This window comes from Cottoperca gobio, chromosome 24, assembly GCF_900634415.1.
Source record: "Cottoperca gobio chromosome 24, fCotGob3.1, whole genome shotgun sequence".
Taxonomy (NCBI): Eukaryota; Metazoa; Chordata; class Actinopteri; order Perciformes; family Bovichtidae; genus Cottoperca; species Cottoperca gobio.
Window position 1 is genome coordinate 13,222,414 of NC_041378.1, and position 16,818 is coordinate 13,239,231.

General features: G+C 39.4%; 3 protein-coding genes across 3 annotated transcripts; 1 reads left to right on the forward strand and 2 right to left on the reverse strand.

The window, feature by feature from the left end:
• The first annotated feature begins 795 nt into the window (after positions 1-795).
• fkbp3 (FKBP prolyl isomerase 3) lies at positions 796-2,909 on the forward strand. The gene is made up of 7 exons (XM_029425932.1): positions 796-957; positions 1,348-1,449; positions 1,585-1,686; positions 1,807-1,942; positions 2,069-2,136; positions 2,245-2,342; positions 2,578-2,909. The coding sequence occupies exons 1-7, from the start codon at positions 853-855 to the stop codon at positions 2,630-2,632; spliced, it is 666 nt and encodes a 221-aa protein (XP_029281792.1). The 5' UTR covers positions 796-852; the 3' UTR covers positions 2,633-2,909.
• Positions 2,910-3,191: 282 nt separating this feature from the next.
• faua (FAU ubiquitin like and ribosomal protein S30 fusion a) lies at positions 3,192-5,294 on the reverse strand. The gene is made up of 5 exons (XM_029425933.1): positions 5,217-5,294; positions 4,256-4,337; positions 3,954-4,098; positions 3,589-3,644; positions 3,192-3,411 (listed from the first exon to the last, which is right to left on the reverse strand). Exons 2-5 carry the CDS (start codon positions 4,328-4,330, stop codon positions 3,286-3,288), a joined length of 402 nt encoding a protein of 133 aa, XP_029281793.1. The 5' UTR covers positions 4,331-4,337; positions 5,217-5,294; the 3' UTR covers positions 3,192-3,285.
• Positions 5,295-5,853: 559 nt separating this feature from the next.
• prpf39 (PRP39 pre-mRNA processing factor 39 homolog (yeast)) lies at positions 5,854-14,782 on the reverse strand. The gene is made up of 15 exons (XM_029425556.1): positions 14,647-14,782; positions 13,126-13,581; positions 12,584-12,783; positions 12,357-12,482; positions 11,964-12,082; positions 11,626-11,793; positions 11,158-11,338; positions 10,644-10,751; positions 9,669-9,833; positions 9,106-9,232; positions 8,719-8,987; positions 8,022-8,206; positions 7,832-7,915; positions 7,541-7,649; positions 5,854-6,522 (listed from the first exon to the last, which is right to left on the reverse strand). The coding sequence occupies exons 1-15, from the start codon at positions 14,657-14,659 to the stop codon at positions 6,433-6,435; spliced, it is 2,400 nt and encodes a 799-aa protein (XP_029281416.1). The 5' UTR covers positions 14,660-14,782; the 3' UTR covers positions 5,854-6,432.
• Between the last annotated feature and the right edge of the window lie 2,036 nt (positions 14,783-16,818).

Genomic DNA, 16,818 nt, shown 5'->3' on the forward strand with positions numbered 1-16,818 from the left:
ATGTCGACTTAAGGTTCTGGCAGATGTTGGATCCCAGAAACCTGAAGGCTTCCACAGCAGACACAGTGCTGTTCAGTATGGTGATGAAGTCCTGAAGTCCGCTGTGATCTCAACTGTTTGGCGTTCAACTCCAGTTTGTCATAAAATGTCATAGTAAAGTATGTCATAAAAAATGTTTTAGTATATTATGTCATAAAATAAAGTCATAGTATTGTAGGCCTATGCCATAAACATGCCATTACAAATGGTCCCCAACCTCAAATGAAATAAATGCAAGACACTCAAATGATTTATTTTCTAGAAAACCCTACAAAGGACATTTTTAATTGACTTATGTTTCACAAAGCTACTTTTACATATTACATATTACTATCAATCATTGCACATACATTTGGTGACAAATTATTTCCAGATGCATGCCAGATGTTGGATTTGATAAAGAATCCAGTTCTTCACTAAAAATCTATTTCTGTCACTTTGTAATGTTTTACATTTATTTTCTCCTAATGTGTGAACTTTTTAGTTCACAGTATAATACAGTATAATATCTCCCACTGCAAAGTGTAGATCTATTTATGCATTCTTGTATTTGTCCACTGGGTGGCAGGACACACGTTGGAGAGATGTAATGTAACTCGCTCAAATACTAATTGTTTTTTTTGGGGGGGAGCAGTGCAATTCACTGTTTTATTTTTGTTTCTTACTAAATCGTACAGGATATCGCCTTATAATCCATGATAAATTAAAATGTATAATAGAGTGGTGGCATCATAAGGGTTAATGATAAAACAAAAAGTCTGCAGGTTTTAAGATACGCCAGGAGGGTCAAATTTAACTAGTTCGCCTCTCAAAATGGCGGATGAACCAACACGGGAGTGGAGCGATGAGCAGCTCAAAAGTGATGATTTGCCCAAAAAAGACCTTATAAAGTTCATTCAGGACAATGCAGCACACTCGGTATGTTTATTGCATGAGTCTCTTTGTGATTTTAGGTTGAATATCTGCAGGTTAAAATATTAACGCTCACTCTGAAATGCAGCATGCTGCGTGGTTAGCTTAGCGTAGCCACATCAGGAAGGCTGCTGTGTTTTAGCATCTAGCAAGGCAGAATGTACAACAATACAGAGTCATATTATTACAAAAGAGTTCTGCACTGTTTAGATATAAGCAATAACTCGTTATTTCGTCTGACCAGCAGTTGAAACTGCTGCATTTAACATTTCTGATAACCGTGATTTTGTTAGCCGTAATGGAAACCATTTATTTAGCCAGAACACGCACATGATGGTGCAACAAAGTTATCATCTGCTAACTTTCTCCTTGTAACTGCTTTTGCTTCCTTTTTAGTTTCTCAATGAGCACAAGCTGCTAGGAAACATAAAAAATGTTGCTAAAACAGCAAAGAAAGAACAACTGATTATCGCCTACAACCAGCTCTTTGAGAGCAAAGTAAGTGATAATGACTTGATGTTGTACAAAGTGCCACTGCATCTGTGGGGTTGATGTAAACTGTGTGGGTTGGCTCACATTTATAAAAAAAAAAAAAAAGCAATTTGTGTTTGATGCATTCTTTGTCATTTGCAGAGGTTTAAAGGCACAGAACCAATTGAAGATGTGACCGAGCACGTTAAATCTGTGAAACTTGAAGATAAGCCCAAAGAACTACCAACAGAGGTTGTGGACGAGGTACTGGTCTAGAGTGTTGAATTTATGAGGATGCTGCTGACAGGATTTTGATTTGTCACGTTTTGCATTGTACATAATTATACAAACTACAATTAACAGCTCCTGCATTGCTTTTCTCAGGGTCCGCCCAAGTACACCAAGTCAGTGCTGAAGAAAGGGGACAAGACCAACTTCCCCAAGAAGGGCGAGAATGTGAGCTGCTGGTACACTGGTAGCTTGGAGGATGGAACCGTCTTCGACACCAATATTCCCACAAGTATGGCATCTTAAAGTGATACTCCACCCAAAATATTGTAAATTAGTCATTTATACTATAATAGCAGTTATCCTTTATGGTTATAGATAGATATTATCAGTATCTTGTACTGTTTTCTCTCTGCAGCGGCAAGAAAGAAGAAGCAAACTAAACCCCTGAGCTTCAAAGTTGGCCTGGGCAGAGTCATCAGAGGAGTAAGTGATTCTGATGTATTTTTCTCTGCAACAGAACTTCTGTCAGATCCTGCTTATGACACTTCTCCTCCACTGCATGTAATCATTAGTATTCCTTTACTTTCACAGTGGGATGAGGGCATTCTGACGATGAGCAAGGGCGAAACATCGCGATTGGAGATTGAACCAGAATGGGCGTACGGAAGGAAGGGACTCCCCGACTCAAAGTATCCTTTCTGCTGGTTTTGTGCTTCAGTCATGTAAATGTATAAAGTAATATGATTTTAGTTGTATGTTTTAAAACATTTACTGCCTACATCAGGTATTGTATTGTGCGGCTGTAACTTGTTTTGGGGCGAGTCTCAGTTCATTTCTTGATTTTCCTGTACTGCTGCTGTAATTTGATCTGATACATTTTCATTTTACATTGACTGCCATCTTCTCCTTAACTCCAGTTACCAGAATTCCACCTAATGCAAAACTGATCTTCGAGGTCGAGCTGGTTGCTGTGGATTAACTGGCGATTGCCTTGAAAAATATACTCATGGCCTTGCTGTAAAGAATCAAGTTAAAATGGCATATGGAGTTCAACATTCTGTTCCTACTTTGTCTCATTCATCACCACGATACAAGAAACGATAACCATTTATTGCAGCGTTTAGTTTTGGCCAAAATGTGATGGCTTGTCAATAATGTACATAATGAGACACCCTGAAACCTTATTCTCTGCATTTTGTTTTTGTTCTTTTGCATGTACAATGTAAATGATAAATAAACCTGTTTCAGAGACTAAACACTTTGTGGTTTTCATTTCATCAAGTGACCAATTAGTTTTACAACTACATAAGTTTGGATGACAATTGTCATTGGGTAGAGGAAAATCCCATTAGGTGAAACATCAAGAATATCCTGTTCTGGTATAAGCTACAGTGCCAGATTTACTGTATGTTCTGGTCAAGTTAATTGGCATGCCATCTCACTAGTCAAATTTACAGCGGATGACTGCAAATCAAGTAATTCTTTACAGGCAAATAGTAAGGAAATCACTTAATTGAAGGATACACCACACAGACTCTTTTTTTCCCAAAGCCAAATTTATTCTGTACAGAAGGATAACATTTAACCAGGTAAAACCAGATGGGTGGTGATCATGTTTCTCTTTTTGGGCATTTAAGAGTTGGCGTTGGGTCCCTTCTTCTTTCCGAAGGTGGGCACCACGTTCACAAAGCGCCGGTTGTACTGGATGCGACGTTTAGCGCGGCCAGTCTTCTTCTTTTTCTTCTCCTGCTTTTCAACCTGGACGACGTGAGAAGAGGCATAATTTATGCTTGTTGACCAGCTCATCAAACAGACACACAAGCTTATTGTATTCTTAATGCTATACATGCGTTCATGAGGTCAGTTAAGTATATGTGAAAAAATAAGTTTCTATTATACTGGAACACAAGGTGTTGCAATAGCTTAAAACCTTACCTTGGGTGTCTGTCCCCTCACTTTTCCGGCACGGGCCAGAGAGCCGTGAACCTTACCTGAGGAGGACAACAGTAAAGGTTAAACAGACCAACATGGGAGCCATTGTCTAATAAAAACTAAATAAATGTGTATTCATCCATCTTGATCTTAAATATAATGTTTGGGTTATCGTGACAGCCAGCAGTAAACCAAGACATATCTAAGTTTGTCACAAGCTCATTCCGAATGATTTGTTGTTCCCAACAGGAAACACTGGCTTTCGACTTGTATCCTCAGTGTCTTTGGGGGATGAGTGAACAAATCATCTAAATTTAAACACAAGACTAGACAACACAAACAGTATTGTGTTGCATCTGTGTACTGACCTCCCAGCAGCCTGCCAGCTACTTCAAGGGTGCAGTTCTCTGAGATACCACAGGATGCCAGGGAGGCATCATCCTCCAGTGGGCACCCAGCAAGGAACAGCGCCTGATCCTCAACCAGGAGACCCTCCAGACCCTGAACATGGGCCTGTGACACACCAAAGAATAAGCGTTTTTAAAATCAAATCCTCATCCACGTGAAATCACTACTAGGGTTAATGTAGATAACTGAAAACACTGTTGCACTCAAGTTATGATTACTTCAAGATCATAGGTCAGGTGTATTCAAACGTGTAGATTTTTACCTTTATCTGTCCAACTGTCTCCTGGCCAGTCACCTCAAGGGTGTGTGTGCTCTGGGAACGCAAGAAGAGCTGCATCTTGATGCTGCAAGAAAAAACACCACAGGGCAAAGCAACTTTAGTCATTAACAAAAGTACTACAGCAGAACTCAGATTTGTCATCTTTTAATAATTCTATATTCACCATAGAAAGTTATTAATACAGAAAACACAAACAAATACATCGTTTTAAAGTACGGTATGTTCATTTTTTAACATTAAAGTAAAGATTTAGGCAAATTTTGTATTCATGAATATATTTTGCAGTCATCTAATTGACGAATATATAATTATTTAAGTCTTTATTATAGTTAGTTATTGTAGATACCAAACAATACATTTCCCAGTAAAAAGAAAAGTCAATGTTATCAGACATATACAAGGATAACGTTACATCTTTCCATAAATATGTTCGTGTAGGGACATTGTCAGGTGCAAAATTGTTTCTGTGTAAATGTCCCACAATGAACAGTTGCAAGATATCATCTGTTTGATTTGATGTTAAAACTTCCCTCACTCTAAAATCAGCTAGTGGCGTAGGAAGTATTTGTGACAGCAAACATTGGCCACCAATCCCGCCACGTTGGTCCATTGATAAACAACTTTAACGTGGAAATACACTAACAAAGTATACCTAGTCAAAAAAACGTTAAGGTTGAAAATTGACGAGAAGCAGTGCAAATCAACATGCCGGGAGCTGGAGCAGCCTCGTATCTATCGGTAGCTTGCTAGTGCTATGCTAGCTTAACTAGCCGCATGGGGCACGCGTTTCATAAAGCCACTTAAAAACACATGAAATGTGTCGTAACTGTTCAAAGAAAGCATAACTTGAGATACATGATGACATAGGTGCATTATTCGCAATAGAAAAGACATCAGGGTTTTACATAATAAGGGTTTTTCACTATAACTCCACAGGCCTTACCTCGTTTGATGCTAGTCGATCAACGCTAGGCATAAAAAGGGCTGTTTAAGGGCCAAAAACGCGCATGTGCGGAAATCACGTAGCCACGTCGGAAGCAATGGCCACGCCCATCACGCTTTGGAGCATGGTGCTGGAGTTATTGAAGAAACAATTGTTGGATTGTACATTGCGTTATTTGACATGTTTCATTAAAACAGCACAAAGCTTCATAAACTTCTGGAACGTTAGGACGCAAACATTAGATGTTCCGATCAACAAGGTCATTTTAAAGGAGCTGTGGCTTGAACATCGGTTTATTTTGGCATTATATTAGTTTCAAACTGGATTCATTTCTTCACTTGACAAAGAAGTAGAAAAAGATCAAAGACGTACGATGTTTAATAGAGGCTTTATAGAGCATATTTGGCTTTACATTTCACCAAGTCACTATTCATACAGATAAATAGTGGGGTTTTTTAATCAACTATTAGGTTGCATTGTCTTGGTACTTGTGAACATAAAGAATATTTCATTCATGTTCTTCCTGTACTAATTACATAATCGATTGTGTATTATGCCTTTAAACAGCTCATGAGTTCTGTATCAATACCCTGAGCCATTAAGGATTTGAAAAGATGAGGAAATCAATGAGAGACAGTTTAGGATATCAATCTCTTTATTATGAAATCAAGTCAAAATAAAAAAAGGAGGAACTGTTCATTTTCTTACTGGAAACATAACCATGACATCAAAAATCTTTCAGTTTGGGGATGGAGAAAAACAACTCAGAGGTACATCAATGAAAGCCTCCTTTACAAGTTTAAATCTTAAATCACAAAGAAAAAGACCAAACTAAGTCATCCAATCTAAAAAATTAAGAAGCTTTAATCACACAAGAAATAATATATCTGCCTTCACAAATAACATGCATTAAAGAACCCAAAAAAGCAGCCAGTGTTGGAGATGATGAATGGGCCAATTAATCCATGAATGTTTTTTTAAACAACATGACTGATCAACATGACGTCATGGAGGGCTAAGTGTATTATATTCCAACCAATAGCTACAAAGTTTAACTGATTAGCACAATTTAAACCAGAAAGAAGGGACAAATCACTTTCTGTGGTCTGATTGAAATCTCCATGACATCACATTAAGTAGCTCTGTTCAGAGGTATAGGCAGGTCAGAAAGGAAGCTTTCCTCTGAGTCTCCATTTTCATGTCGGGATTTTGTCCATCATGTGGGGGGAGGGGGGTAGTACTGGTTATACTGGGCATATTGGTTGTACTGTCCCCAGGAGTTTTGTCCCCAACCGCCGTACTGTTGCTGTAAAGGAGGGAAAGAGAATAATGTTGAGCCACAAGCACAAGCAACAGGCTTCACCCTTTAAAAAACACCATCCTGTTAAAATCGATCTTGAACAAAAAACATTCAGGCTTTTATCTTTCAATTCATCACGTTGTACGCCTGTGATGACATCATTACCTTACATCCGGTGCAAATCTGAGTGAGAGGAAATATTTTGTCCATGTTTCTACATTCCAAAATCTTTTGGACAATATATTTTGTGTTTATTTGATGAAAAGCATGTCGGATTGTTTTATTTATTGTAGTTTGTTACACCATTTCAATACAGTTATCATTTTTTATGGTTTATTGACTAACCTTTTAGCTTAGGTTGTGCAGATGTTAGGGATATGAAGCATTTGAAGATACTCCAAGAATTGACAGCACAATGAGTAAAAAAAACAATGCAGACCATTTCTATTGCAGAGTTCAAAGGGTTAGCAAAACCATGAGCTTAAAGTGAAGGCAAAATGAAACACGACTAACCCTTTAAGATCACATCCCAGGTCATATTGTGCACATATTTAAACAATATGTGCCAATAATTCTTCATATTTGTATATCAAAAGCATATTTTCTTCCTGTAAACCATTGACGTGTGCTTATGTAAGCTAGTACCAACCCATTTCAACCAATAATATGACATCAATCAATCAATCAATCTGCATCTTTTAGCGACAAGGGAAGTGTGCGTGCCACAGTTCTGTGCGTACGTTTTAGCCTTTTAGCGGTTCAATGATTAATGTGAAGGAATGAATCGAATCCCTCTTGCTACTTTACACCGCTCAAATATTTCTGGAGAATACGTCACAGTAAAGAAGCTAATGACGCTTTTAATTTTCGTTTTACTGGGACTTTAACTTTAGCGTGCTTTCGTCAGTTCATGTTGATCAAAATATGTACTAGAAAATACACACAAGAACAACTTCTGTAAATGGCCATACTTGCTTGACATGAACTAAAATTAAGCCATCAACTGCTCAGATAAGAAACCCACCTGGTACCAGCTGTTGTATGCAGAGTTGTTTGCCGTTGCGTCCGTCTCTGTGTTTGCGACACCTGAGGCGTCGTCCACACGCTGTTTCTTGGATTCAGGCTCCTGAGAGCTGGAGACAAAAACTTTCAAGTCAGTAAAATTCCTTTGTAAAGAAGTTCACCAAGAAATAAAGCTGGTTAACTATAGAACACTTAGTTGGCCGCTACTAATCTTATCCTTAATTGGAAAGTTACTTGAAGACATGAAAATAATGTTGTGTTGATGTGTCCCAAGCCCCGTTCCATTATCCACCTGTCATAGCCGTTCTCGGCCTTCCTCTTCGTGGGTTCACTTTCTTTCTGTAGTTTCTGTAGTTCCTCATATGCAGCCCCAAGCCTAAAAGATATAAAATAATGAAACATTCAATATCAAAACACAACAAAAAGGAAATTACATTTTATTTTAGCCATTACTCCATTTTAAAGTAACAAAAAAAACGTACACATTGATGTCACTGCCAAAGTCCTCGAGGAACTCCACCTTGCGCTGACAGAAGAGAAGGCGGGATTCAAGGGACATCTGGCTCTGCAGGGCCCGGTCGAAACAAGCCAAGATCTCAGTCTCATTCTGCATCACGTCTCCACTATATTCCAGCTCAAGCAGGTTTAGATAGAGCTTTGGACTAGTCTGCAAAGCCACAAAAAAAATATTAGTGTGCACCTCACAAGTAGTGCAATACAGCCATAGTGGAAAGCGGTACAATTTACTTTTATTGCATACAGACTCCAGTTTCTCTTAAAACCAACTGAATAGCTGTTCATATTTCTGCACAACTTAACTTCATTCAAGTAAAGCGTCTCCAAATTTCAATATAAAATCTGTTAACTGGTAGAATATACGCTATTCTTGCAAGTTACATAAATGCAAACATGAAACATTTAGGGAAGGAAACACTTTTACTGATTTGAGGCCGCCTATATAGTGCAGCAGTAATTCAGAGAAGAGTGGATTAGATTATCTTGGTAGTGTGTTGGACTGTAGAGGACCGTCACCCACATTATTAATTACTTTTACTACATGGCTTTTTTCAGTCCAAACACTGCCACATGGCAATTGTTCATGATTTAATAAGGGCTTGCTGGCTATTTAAGTTCACCATGATGACGACTATGCATGAGACTGAATGGACCAGTGCTCACCTGGTCTTTTTCAATGGCATCCAGCAGCACTTTCCTGGCCTTGCTCAGACTTCTCTGCACCTTCATCATCTGCCTGGCCAGCTTCACAGCATAGAACGATGTCTCAGTAGCATTCTTCGCCGACTCCATGGCCTCCCTTAACAGGGCCTCCGCTTCTTCCAAGTTACCATGGCGACGCTCAAGACTGACCCTCCTAAGGCGCACCATGGCCAGACCTGGGACTGCTACCTCCAGGGACAGCAGGATGCCACGAGCCTCCTCTACATTACCTGGGCAAAGAAAAATAATAATTTCAATATACCCATAAATGAAATAAAAAAAAAATAGAATTCCTTGATAATTTGATTGTGTTCAATTTGCATGTTGGTTTGAAAGAGTGCCCATTACCTTGCTGCTCCTCAAAGGCAGCCCACAGCAGGTGGATGGCTGGTTTCCTGGGCATATGGATGGTACACGCTTTCTTGTAGACATGTCTCACACCATCAGTGCTGTAGCCCTCTAGATATTTTGCATACTTCAGAGTGAAAAAGAGACAGCGAGTTGGAAGAAATGCAGGAGAGGACAGAGGAAAAAGAACAGAGGAGAAAGGCAAAAGAGACAACACATTTTAAACCTAAAATTTCAGTTGACAGAAACAGTGAATTTCTTCATTGACAAGATCGTTTTTAGAAATTTTCTGTGTAAACCCATCAGCACCTTCATGGAACCAATTAGATAAGTTTCTGTAAGGTAGTGGGAGACGAAGAAGATGCAACGTAGTAGTTGGCAAATGCTGCAGTCAAATCTTGTGTGGCAAGCTGGCCATCCCCTAATACAACAGATACAGTCACATATCAACGTTACACGCAAAGAAGAGTGCAGGACGATTTACTGTCGATGTGATATCAACGTTGGTGGGGAAGTGCAGGGAGGTAGCGGGAGTGAGAGAGAGGTTAAAAAGGTCACATTACCTTGGTCCAGAACTCTTCGTAGAGTGCACAAGCGATGAGGCATCGTTCAAAAAGAACGACCACGCGCTCCGGAGTCCCATTTTCAATTTCAAAGTCCAGGTACTCCTTCCAGTTGTTCAGCTGGTTCTTCTCTAAGGCTTTGACATGGAAGTATGGTCTCTTAATCTGAAATAAAACACAATAAATGTTTGTTTTACAATGTGAAAGACTAAAAAGAAAGAACCCATTTCCAACAATTAAAAGTGGAACCCCCCCCTTGCGTTCCCAAATGGTGTTATTGTTGGTGCCACTGTGGCAAAGACAACCATCGCTTCAGTTTTCTTCAGAGATACTTTCCAAACTGTGCAACAGAGACACCGATAACATTTTCTGTTCATTAATTTGCATATGAACAAGATTATTGATCTAGTTGTTCACATATTGTTAGCAAAATGGCTACCGCTAGCAGCCTGTCTCTAGTTTAAAGCAAGAAACAACTACAATTTAAGAATCCTAAATTGAACTACAAACCTGGTAGTATTAAGAAGTAGGCAGGTTTAGTTACTTTCTGATATAGCCTAGTAGAAACAACTACTTTGTTTAGTTGCCTCTTAGTAAAATTCTCTCTGGTAAGCAGTGATGCATCTAGGGCTTTTATTGTGAAAGGTAAGAGCAGAAGGAGTGTAGCTGTAATGTGCTGCCTTGACAATGTGGGAGTTATAAAGAGTTAGCAGTCTTAGTTCAAACTTATTATTTTATTACCTTCATAATTATAGGTAACACTCAAGCACTATGCCCCTTTTGTGTGCTGTAAACCAAGCCTTCATTTATATACAGGAGATCGCGACCCGGAAGCAGACAGAATAGCATGTAATTGAATTACAAGGTGTCATTATATTGTGCAAGCAACATTCTTATCATAATGATAAGTTAAAGCAAAACAACATTTCTATTTTTGCCACTTTAACATTGCTGTGGAGAAACCCAAACACATACCGCTTCCTCAAAGGCCCAGCGCTTGCTGACTTCATGTTCGTTGTGGTTGAACACTTCCTGCCGAACCTCGTTCACCTTGTGGCGCATATTCTCGATCTCCGTCACTCTCTACATAAAGACACAAAAAAAGAAATACATGGTCACCACCCTCAGGTATTTCTCACCCAATTCTCCACTTGATGTAGAAACTGCTAGTCCTGCAGCCAAGGATTTACATCACCATGAGCTTGCCAGAGACAAGAAGCCTGTGGAGGGGGGAGGTATGTATGCACCCTGCATATCAGCCTCTGGGTGCAGGTGCTGGGCCTCAGTTGATCCTTTTAGTTTTAGGGCGAGTCCCTGATGCCAACTTGAATCCCCCCTGGCATTCATTGGCTTGGCTGCTGACATAAAGACACCTCTTCAAACCTGAACAAAGCTTTCTCATCATGGAGAGCAGGCAAGCTCCTGCTAACGCCTGCATGCGGTGCTACTGTTAATGCATCTCCCCTGAAGGAGGCAAGTGGATTTATACCTTAGCAGGGTCCGCAAGGTCCTCTGTACCCGGTGGTAACTCCTCCTGAGCAGTAGGCGTCTCTTCAGTATCGCAGATCATCGCCGACAGGCTGGCTTTAGAGAGCTCGAGCCTCAGCTGAATGAACTCCTCTTCTGACAGGAAGTGTTTGGGGTTGTTGTTCTGCACATGATCTTTAAACCTGCAAAGATTAAAAACCAGTAAATGGGATTAAAACTCAAATAAAAAGGTTTCAAATATTGTTATATGTAGGTGTTATTTTAGTCAAAATGGCTTCTAGAAAGAAGAAACTTCTCAGGTTTGTGTTGCGAGTACTACAAAGAGAGGGTCAATGCAAAATAATGTACAACAATGTAAAAAATCTCTTTCTTCAAATACAGAGTACCTGTGTCTCTGAAGTATAACTAAGGACCTGATAGAAAGAGACGCAACATGACTGCAAGCAGTTTTAATTCTGATTTCCCGTACCTCTGCAAGTGCTGCGAATACAGTTGGGTTGGGATACCCAAGATGCGGTCATAGATGGCGGTGACGTTAGCCAGTTTCTCCTGCTCGGTCTCCCAGTTGATGAAGGATTCCCACAGACGGTCTGAGTGGAAGTCTGTGCCTGCTGCAAGCACTGCATGTTCATAGGCACTAATAGTAAAAAGTAATAGGAAAGATTGTGAATCTTATGCAACTACTTGTTGTCTCATCAAATGTTTGGTTAAATTAAATCATTTACACAAAAGAAATAGTCACAATGAGATTCTGCTTCCAAATATGTCCCATTACAAAAGAAAATACTATTAAAGTCTTTTACTTACGCTCGAATGCGTCCCTCTGTCTCTGGATCACTCAGGTCTGAGTTTTCTTTGATGAAGGTCAGGTAATGCAGCCACAGATCCACACTGAGAGGGATGTCCTGCAAGCCTCTTCTGTATACCTTGGGAGAGACAAAACACAACGAAATCTGTCAATGGCTGGAATTATTTTTATTTTATTGATTCAAGCAGCTCTTTTTGCCCCTCTTGTTAATGCCTTTAACAGTTGGTGTTTGCCGTCTCTAAAAGACTAAGGTACAACTACATGGTCTTGAGTCGGTATACTCCTATAATAAAGGGATATAAAATAAGGACTATGACAGAACAGTCCAACTGGTAAAAGGTAAGAAAACTAAAGAAAAGAAAGAAAAAAATGTGAGTCCGAAATATGTTTACCTCTTCTGCAACCTGTATATTCTCATGCTTTTTTTCAATATCAGCATACTTCTTCCAGTAGCCATAGCAGTAGGGGTAGCGTAGGAAGAATACATCAAATGAGGTTCTCACAGCTGGAAGGTCATTCTGCAAGAGAGACCAGCAAAAAGATTGATTATGTTACCATTTCCCATTTAGTATAATATTCCTTCTGTTCAATTTGATTTAATCTGAATGTCTTTGCTTACCTCTTGCTCCACATACTGCAGCAGGTAGACCCAACCATTGAAGTCTTCTGGGTTGTCCTCGCATCCTTTGAAGAGTTTTTCAAACTCACTGGGCGGCTCTGGCTCCGGCTCTGCAGGAACAGTTGACTCTTGTGTGGTCTCTTTGGGTGGTTCTTCCAGCTCCATGCCATCCTCGGTCACCTGTGGTGCTTCAGTTCCATCTGGCGAAGTTATCAAGAAATCATGAAAGGGCATTATGAGTTTTTATAATATAAAAAGGCAAAAGGAGGAATTGTATATAGAAATATGAGACTCTCTAAAAGCATCAATACAAACAGGGCAACACTGATTCGTAACCGGAAATTCAAACACCCCATAATCATATTTCTGAAAAGCACAGCTGTTTTTTTGCTTGCATTTATACTGAAATTTAACTAAGATGTGCATTAGTTGCAATCACAGAAAACATGTCTGGGAAATGGTATCAAAGCCAAATGACCATATTATCAGTGGTTGCGTAACACTTTCTTGATGTCAGTCATTTTGATGGGCAGATTGGTTACCTTGACTACCATCCTGCACAGCAGCTTCTGGCTCTACACTCATCTCCTGGTTGTCTTGATCAGACTCTCCGAAGTCTGCATTATGTTGTAAAGGCTGCTCCGACTCTTCTGCAGGCTGTGGTGGAGGTGGAGGGGGAGGTGGTGGTGGTGGCTGATCCTCTTGGAAGAGCTGAGCACTGGCAATCTGAAACTGCTCCACAGCCTTCTCTACAGATCCCAGCTCTGTGGAATTCATCTGCTCGTTGGGTTGATGCTGTTCCCCCGGAACATCCTGGGACTCATCAGAGTCCTCAGGCAAGATATTGGTGAGTGGCTCGGGAGTAACCTGGTCTGGTGACCAGTTCGCAGTTTGGCCTAGAACAGGAAGGTCAGGAAGAAAGGCATCCCCATTGCTGTCCATGGCAGGGGACTCAGTGTCCAGCATTCCAATAACCTTGTCGCCTGAGAGTTGCAGGCCTGTTGAAAAGCAGGTTGGATTATCACTAGAGCTGTAACGACTAGTTGAAAGTTGCTAATATGTGTCTATTTTGATAAGCAACTCAGTAAAACTTTCAGTAATTTTCGGAGGAAAATTTGCAAATATTTTTTAGTTTCAGCTTCCTTAACATGAGGAATTTCTGATTTTCTTTGCAGTACTTACATAACTTATACATATTTGGGTTTTGGACTGCTGATTAGACAAAACAAGCACATTTAGGCCATCACATCGGACTTTGATAAGTTTTAAATAGCTTCGTTTCGATATTTGTAACATGTTGTAGACTTTACGACTAATTAATTACCAGTTCTAGGCAGATTTAAGTTTATGTTAACTTAGTAAGTTAGCTTTACACCAAAAAAGGCCACCGGGTAGAAGACGCAGCTGGTGCTACAGGATACTTCCTTGTTCTAACATTAAAACAGACGCCAGCTTTAGCTTAAACCCTTTTATATAGCTACTAAAAATAATGTATCCACGTGATCGTCTTCTTCGGTAAACATCACGCGTAGTTCCTTCACTTAATAGCAAATGTTAACTAAAGTACGTGTTCCGTCGAAATCGAATAATGTTAGCTTTAGCCTTGTTTGGGGTTTGAGGCCCTGTTGCAGCCGGGAGATTGTTTGCATAGTCAAAGTTCAATCTCAACTTGGGCCTAACTTTGACTCCCATCTATTTCCTGGAAAGTATAACAGCACTTAAGTGACCAAAGGTTGGCGTTAGCCTTTATATTAGCAATAAATTAACTACATATTGTAGCTTACCAGGATCATACGTTTTGACATTAAATGAACCCAATGGTTATGGATTACTTTACAATCCCGTTCACCTTATGCTGACTGTAACTACAACGTGCTACGTATTTGCCTCCATCTCCAGTTAATAGTCGGCACCGACAGCTTCTCCACGTTCGCTAGCTGGCTAACGTCGACAATTTCCCTAGCTACCGTTACTACTAGTAGCTAGCGTTAGCTGGTTAAATTTCCACGATTAAAGTCACATTACAACAATTTAATGAATACAAATATTTTTTCGGATCTTACCAGTATCTTCCATGAAATGTTGCTCAACCTTATGAACTTGTGTGCGGTTTTCGAAGTCACGTTATTTAACCTACTACGGCCCGGCGCGCTTCGCCCACCATACTTCACTTGGAGGAAGAACCGAGGAAGAGTGGGCTGTGCGCATGCTCGGTTTATCCCCCGCCCTTATTTGTGGTGAAATCTCTTTATACATCTATGTGAGAAACCTTTTTCAATTTCTGCAACATTTTTAATAAAGTGTATGTTCAAGGTCACAATATGCATAACAATTAAAGGAAGGGACTAAACCAAATGAAAATTGCACTGAACTGAAATTATAATAGTGGTAAATTATTACATTGGTAATGTTCTACTTAATCCAAATGAGAGTTACAGATAGACTACAACATAATTTTTCTTTAGTTATAAAGTTGTTTATATTACAGCTAGACCAATAAATCGGATCTGATATAGTGGCCCACACAACTTTATTGTAGATAGGTGTTGGAATAGATGTCAGCCGATACATTACATAGTGTTTCTTCTCCATAGTTTATCCACCAGAGGTTATTGACAAATTCATTCATCGTTATTTATAATTTTACTGAAATCAGTATTTCATAGTTTTAGTAATTTCTCTGATAATATCTTACCCCTACGTCTGATCTTCAGTGTAGGGGCTGTTAAGTTAATTGTGTTTTAAGTCATTTTTAATATGAAGGTGTCAAGTAAAAGGCTGCTTTCGACCATGTGTAACACTGTAGTTCCCCCTGCGCTGCACAACCTCCACGTCACAGACTAATCATACGGGAATGGTTTTGAATGAATGATCAGACATGTCGGAAAGACTCGGCTGTAAACCCCCTCTTCAGATCATTATGACCACTAAATCCTTAGATCTGCTTTTTATAAACAGGCTAATGTGTAATGCTTGTAGCCGACGTCATATTCGAGGCGATTTAATACACAATGAAAGCTCAAATGGCGTCAACACTAGGCTAATAATGGACCGGTCTGCAGTTCAGTTGCTTTGAAGCGCGCATGCGAAATGGCGTATGGTGCTTTTACGTACAATCGGAAATCCTACAATTTATATGAGGAGCGCTTGTTTCCCTGACCCACAGTGGTTTGTAGAGCATTGACCATAGACGTTTACAGTGTTTTATTAATACAAATTAATAGTATGACACATTTTTGAAAAGCTATAAAAAATTGATGAATTAGCATTTAAATAATGAATTAACAAAGTCAAGTAAAGTCACGGAGAGCCTTCACACCTTACGCCGCAGACTGAAATCCACCTGTTCCAACAGCACCTTAGTCAATAAAAGGCGAAAAAAAATCAGTTCTGCACTTAAATGATTTCACCTATTTGAAGCTAATGTACTTCCAAGATTCTTGCTGTTCGGAGTTGTATCCTCATGATTGTTATGATGCACTTATTGTAAGTCGTTTTGGACAAAAGCATCAGCTAAATGAACTGTAATGTAATAACGTTTTTTTAAAAGCATTTATTATTGTAGTCCTAAATCATTAATTAATGATTCGATTATCAGGCAGCTGTCATGTGTTGGTGGGAGTCTTGTGCAATGTTAGGCCAGTCATTATTCCTACAGATGCTGTGTGGGTTAGACCTCATTTAATTCATAGGTGGCACACTTTTTAACATCTTCAAATGGCAACTTAACAGCACCAAAAATGTTGTTTGTGCAGTAGTTAACGTTCATGTATCACAGTTACAAGTTACGTACTGAGACAATAAAATGCAGCTTAGCATCTGATCAGAAGTGTGAAAGCAGTAAAGTGCAGAGTAATGTACAGAATACATACAAAATGAATAGTATATAATAATGTTAAATAAACAAAAAAGGGAAGATATGAATATGCTGGATATATAAAGTAGGAACAGTGTGTAATGAATTATGCTAAGATACAGTATGAACAGTACAATATGTGCAGCACTTATATATAATATATAATTTAGTTGAATATAATAAACATATATAGTGCAGGTGGAAGTACAAGAAATGCTAATAGTAGAAATGATATTCAAAATAAACAACTGGAGGTATGCAGGCCTACAGTATAGAGTAGACATGGTAGGAATAATCAATAGGTTAGATCAGGGGTGGGCAATTAATTTTTACAAGGGGCCACATGAGAAACCCGAGGAGTGCCGAATCAACAATAAAT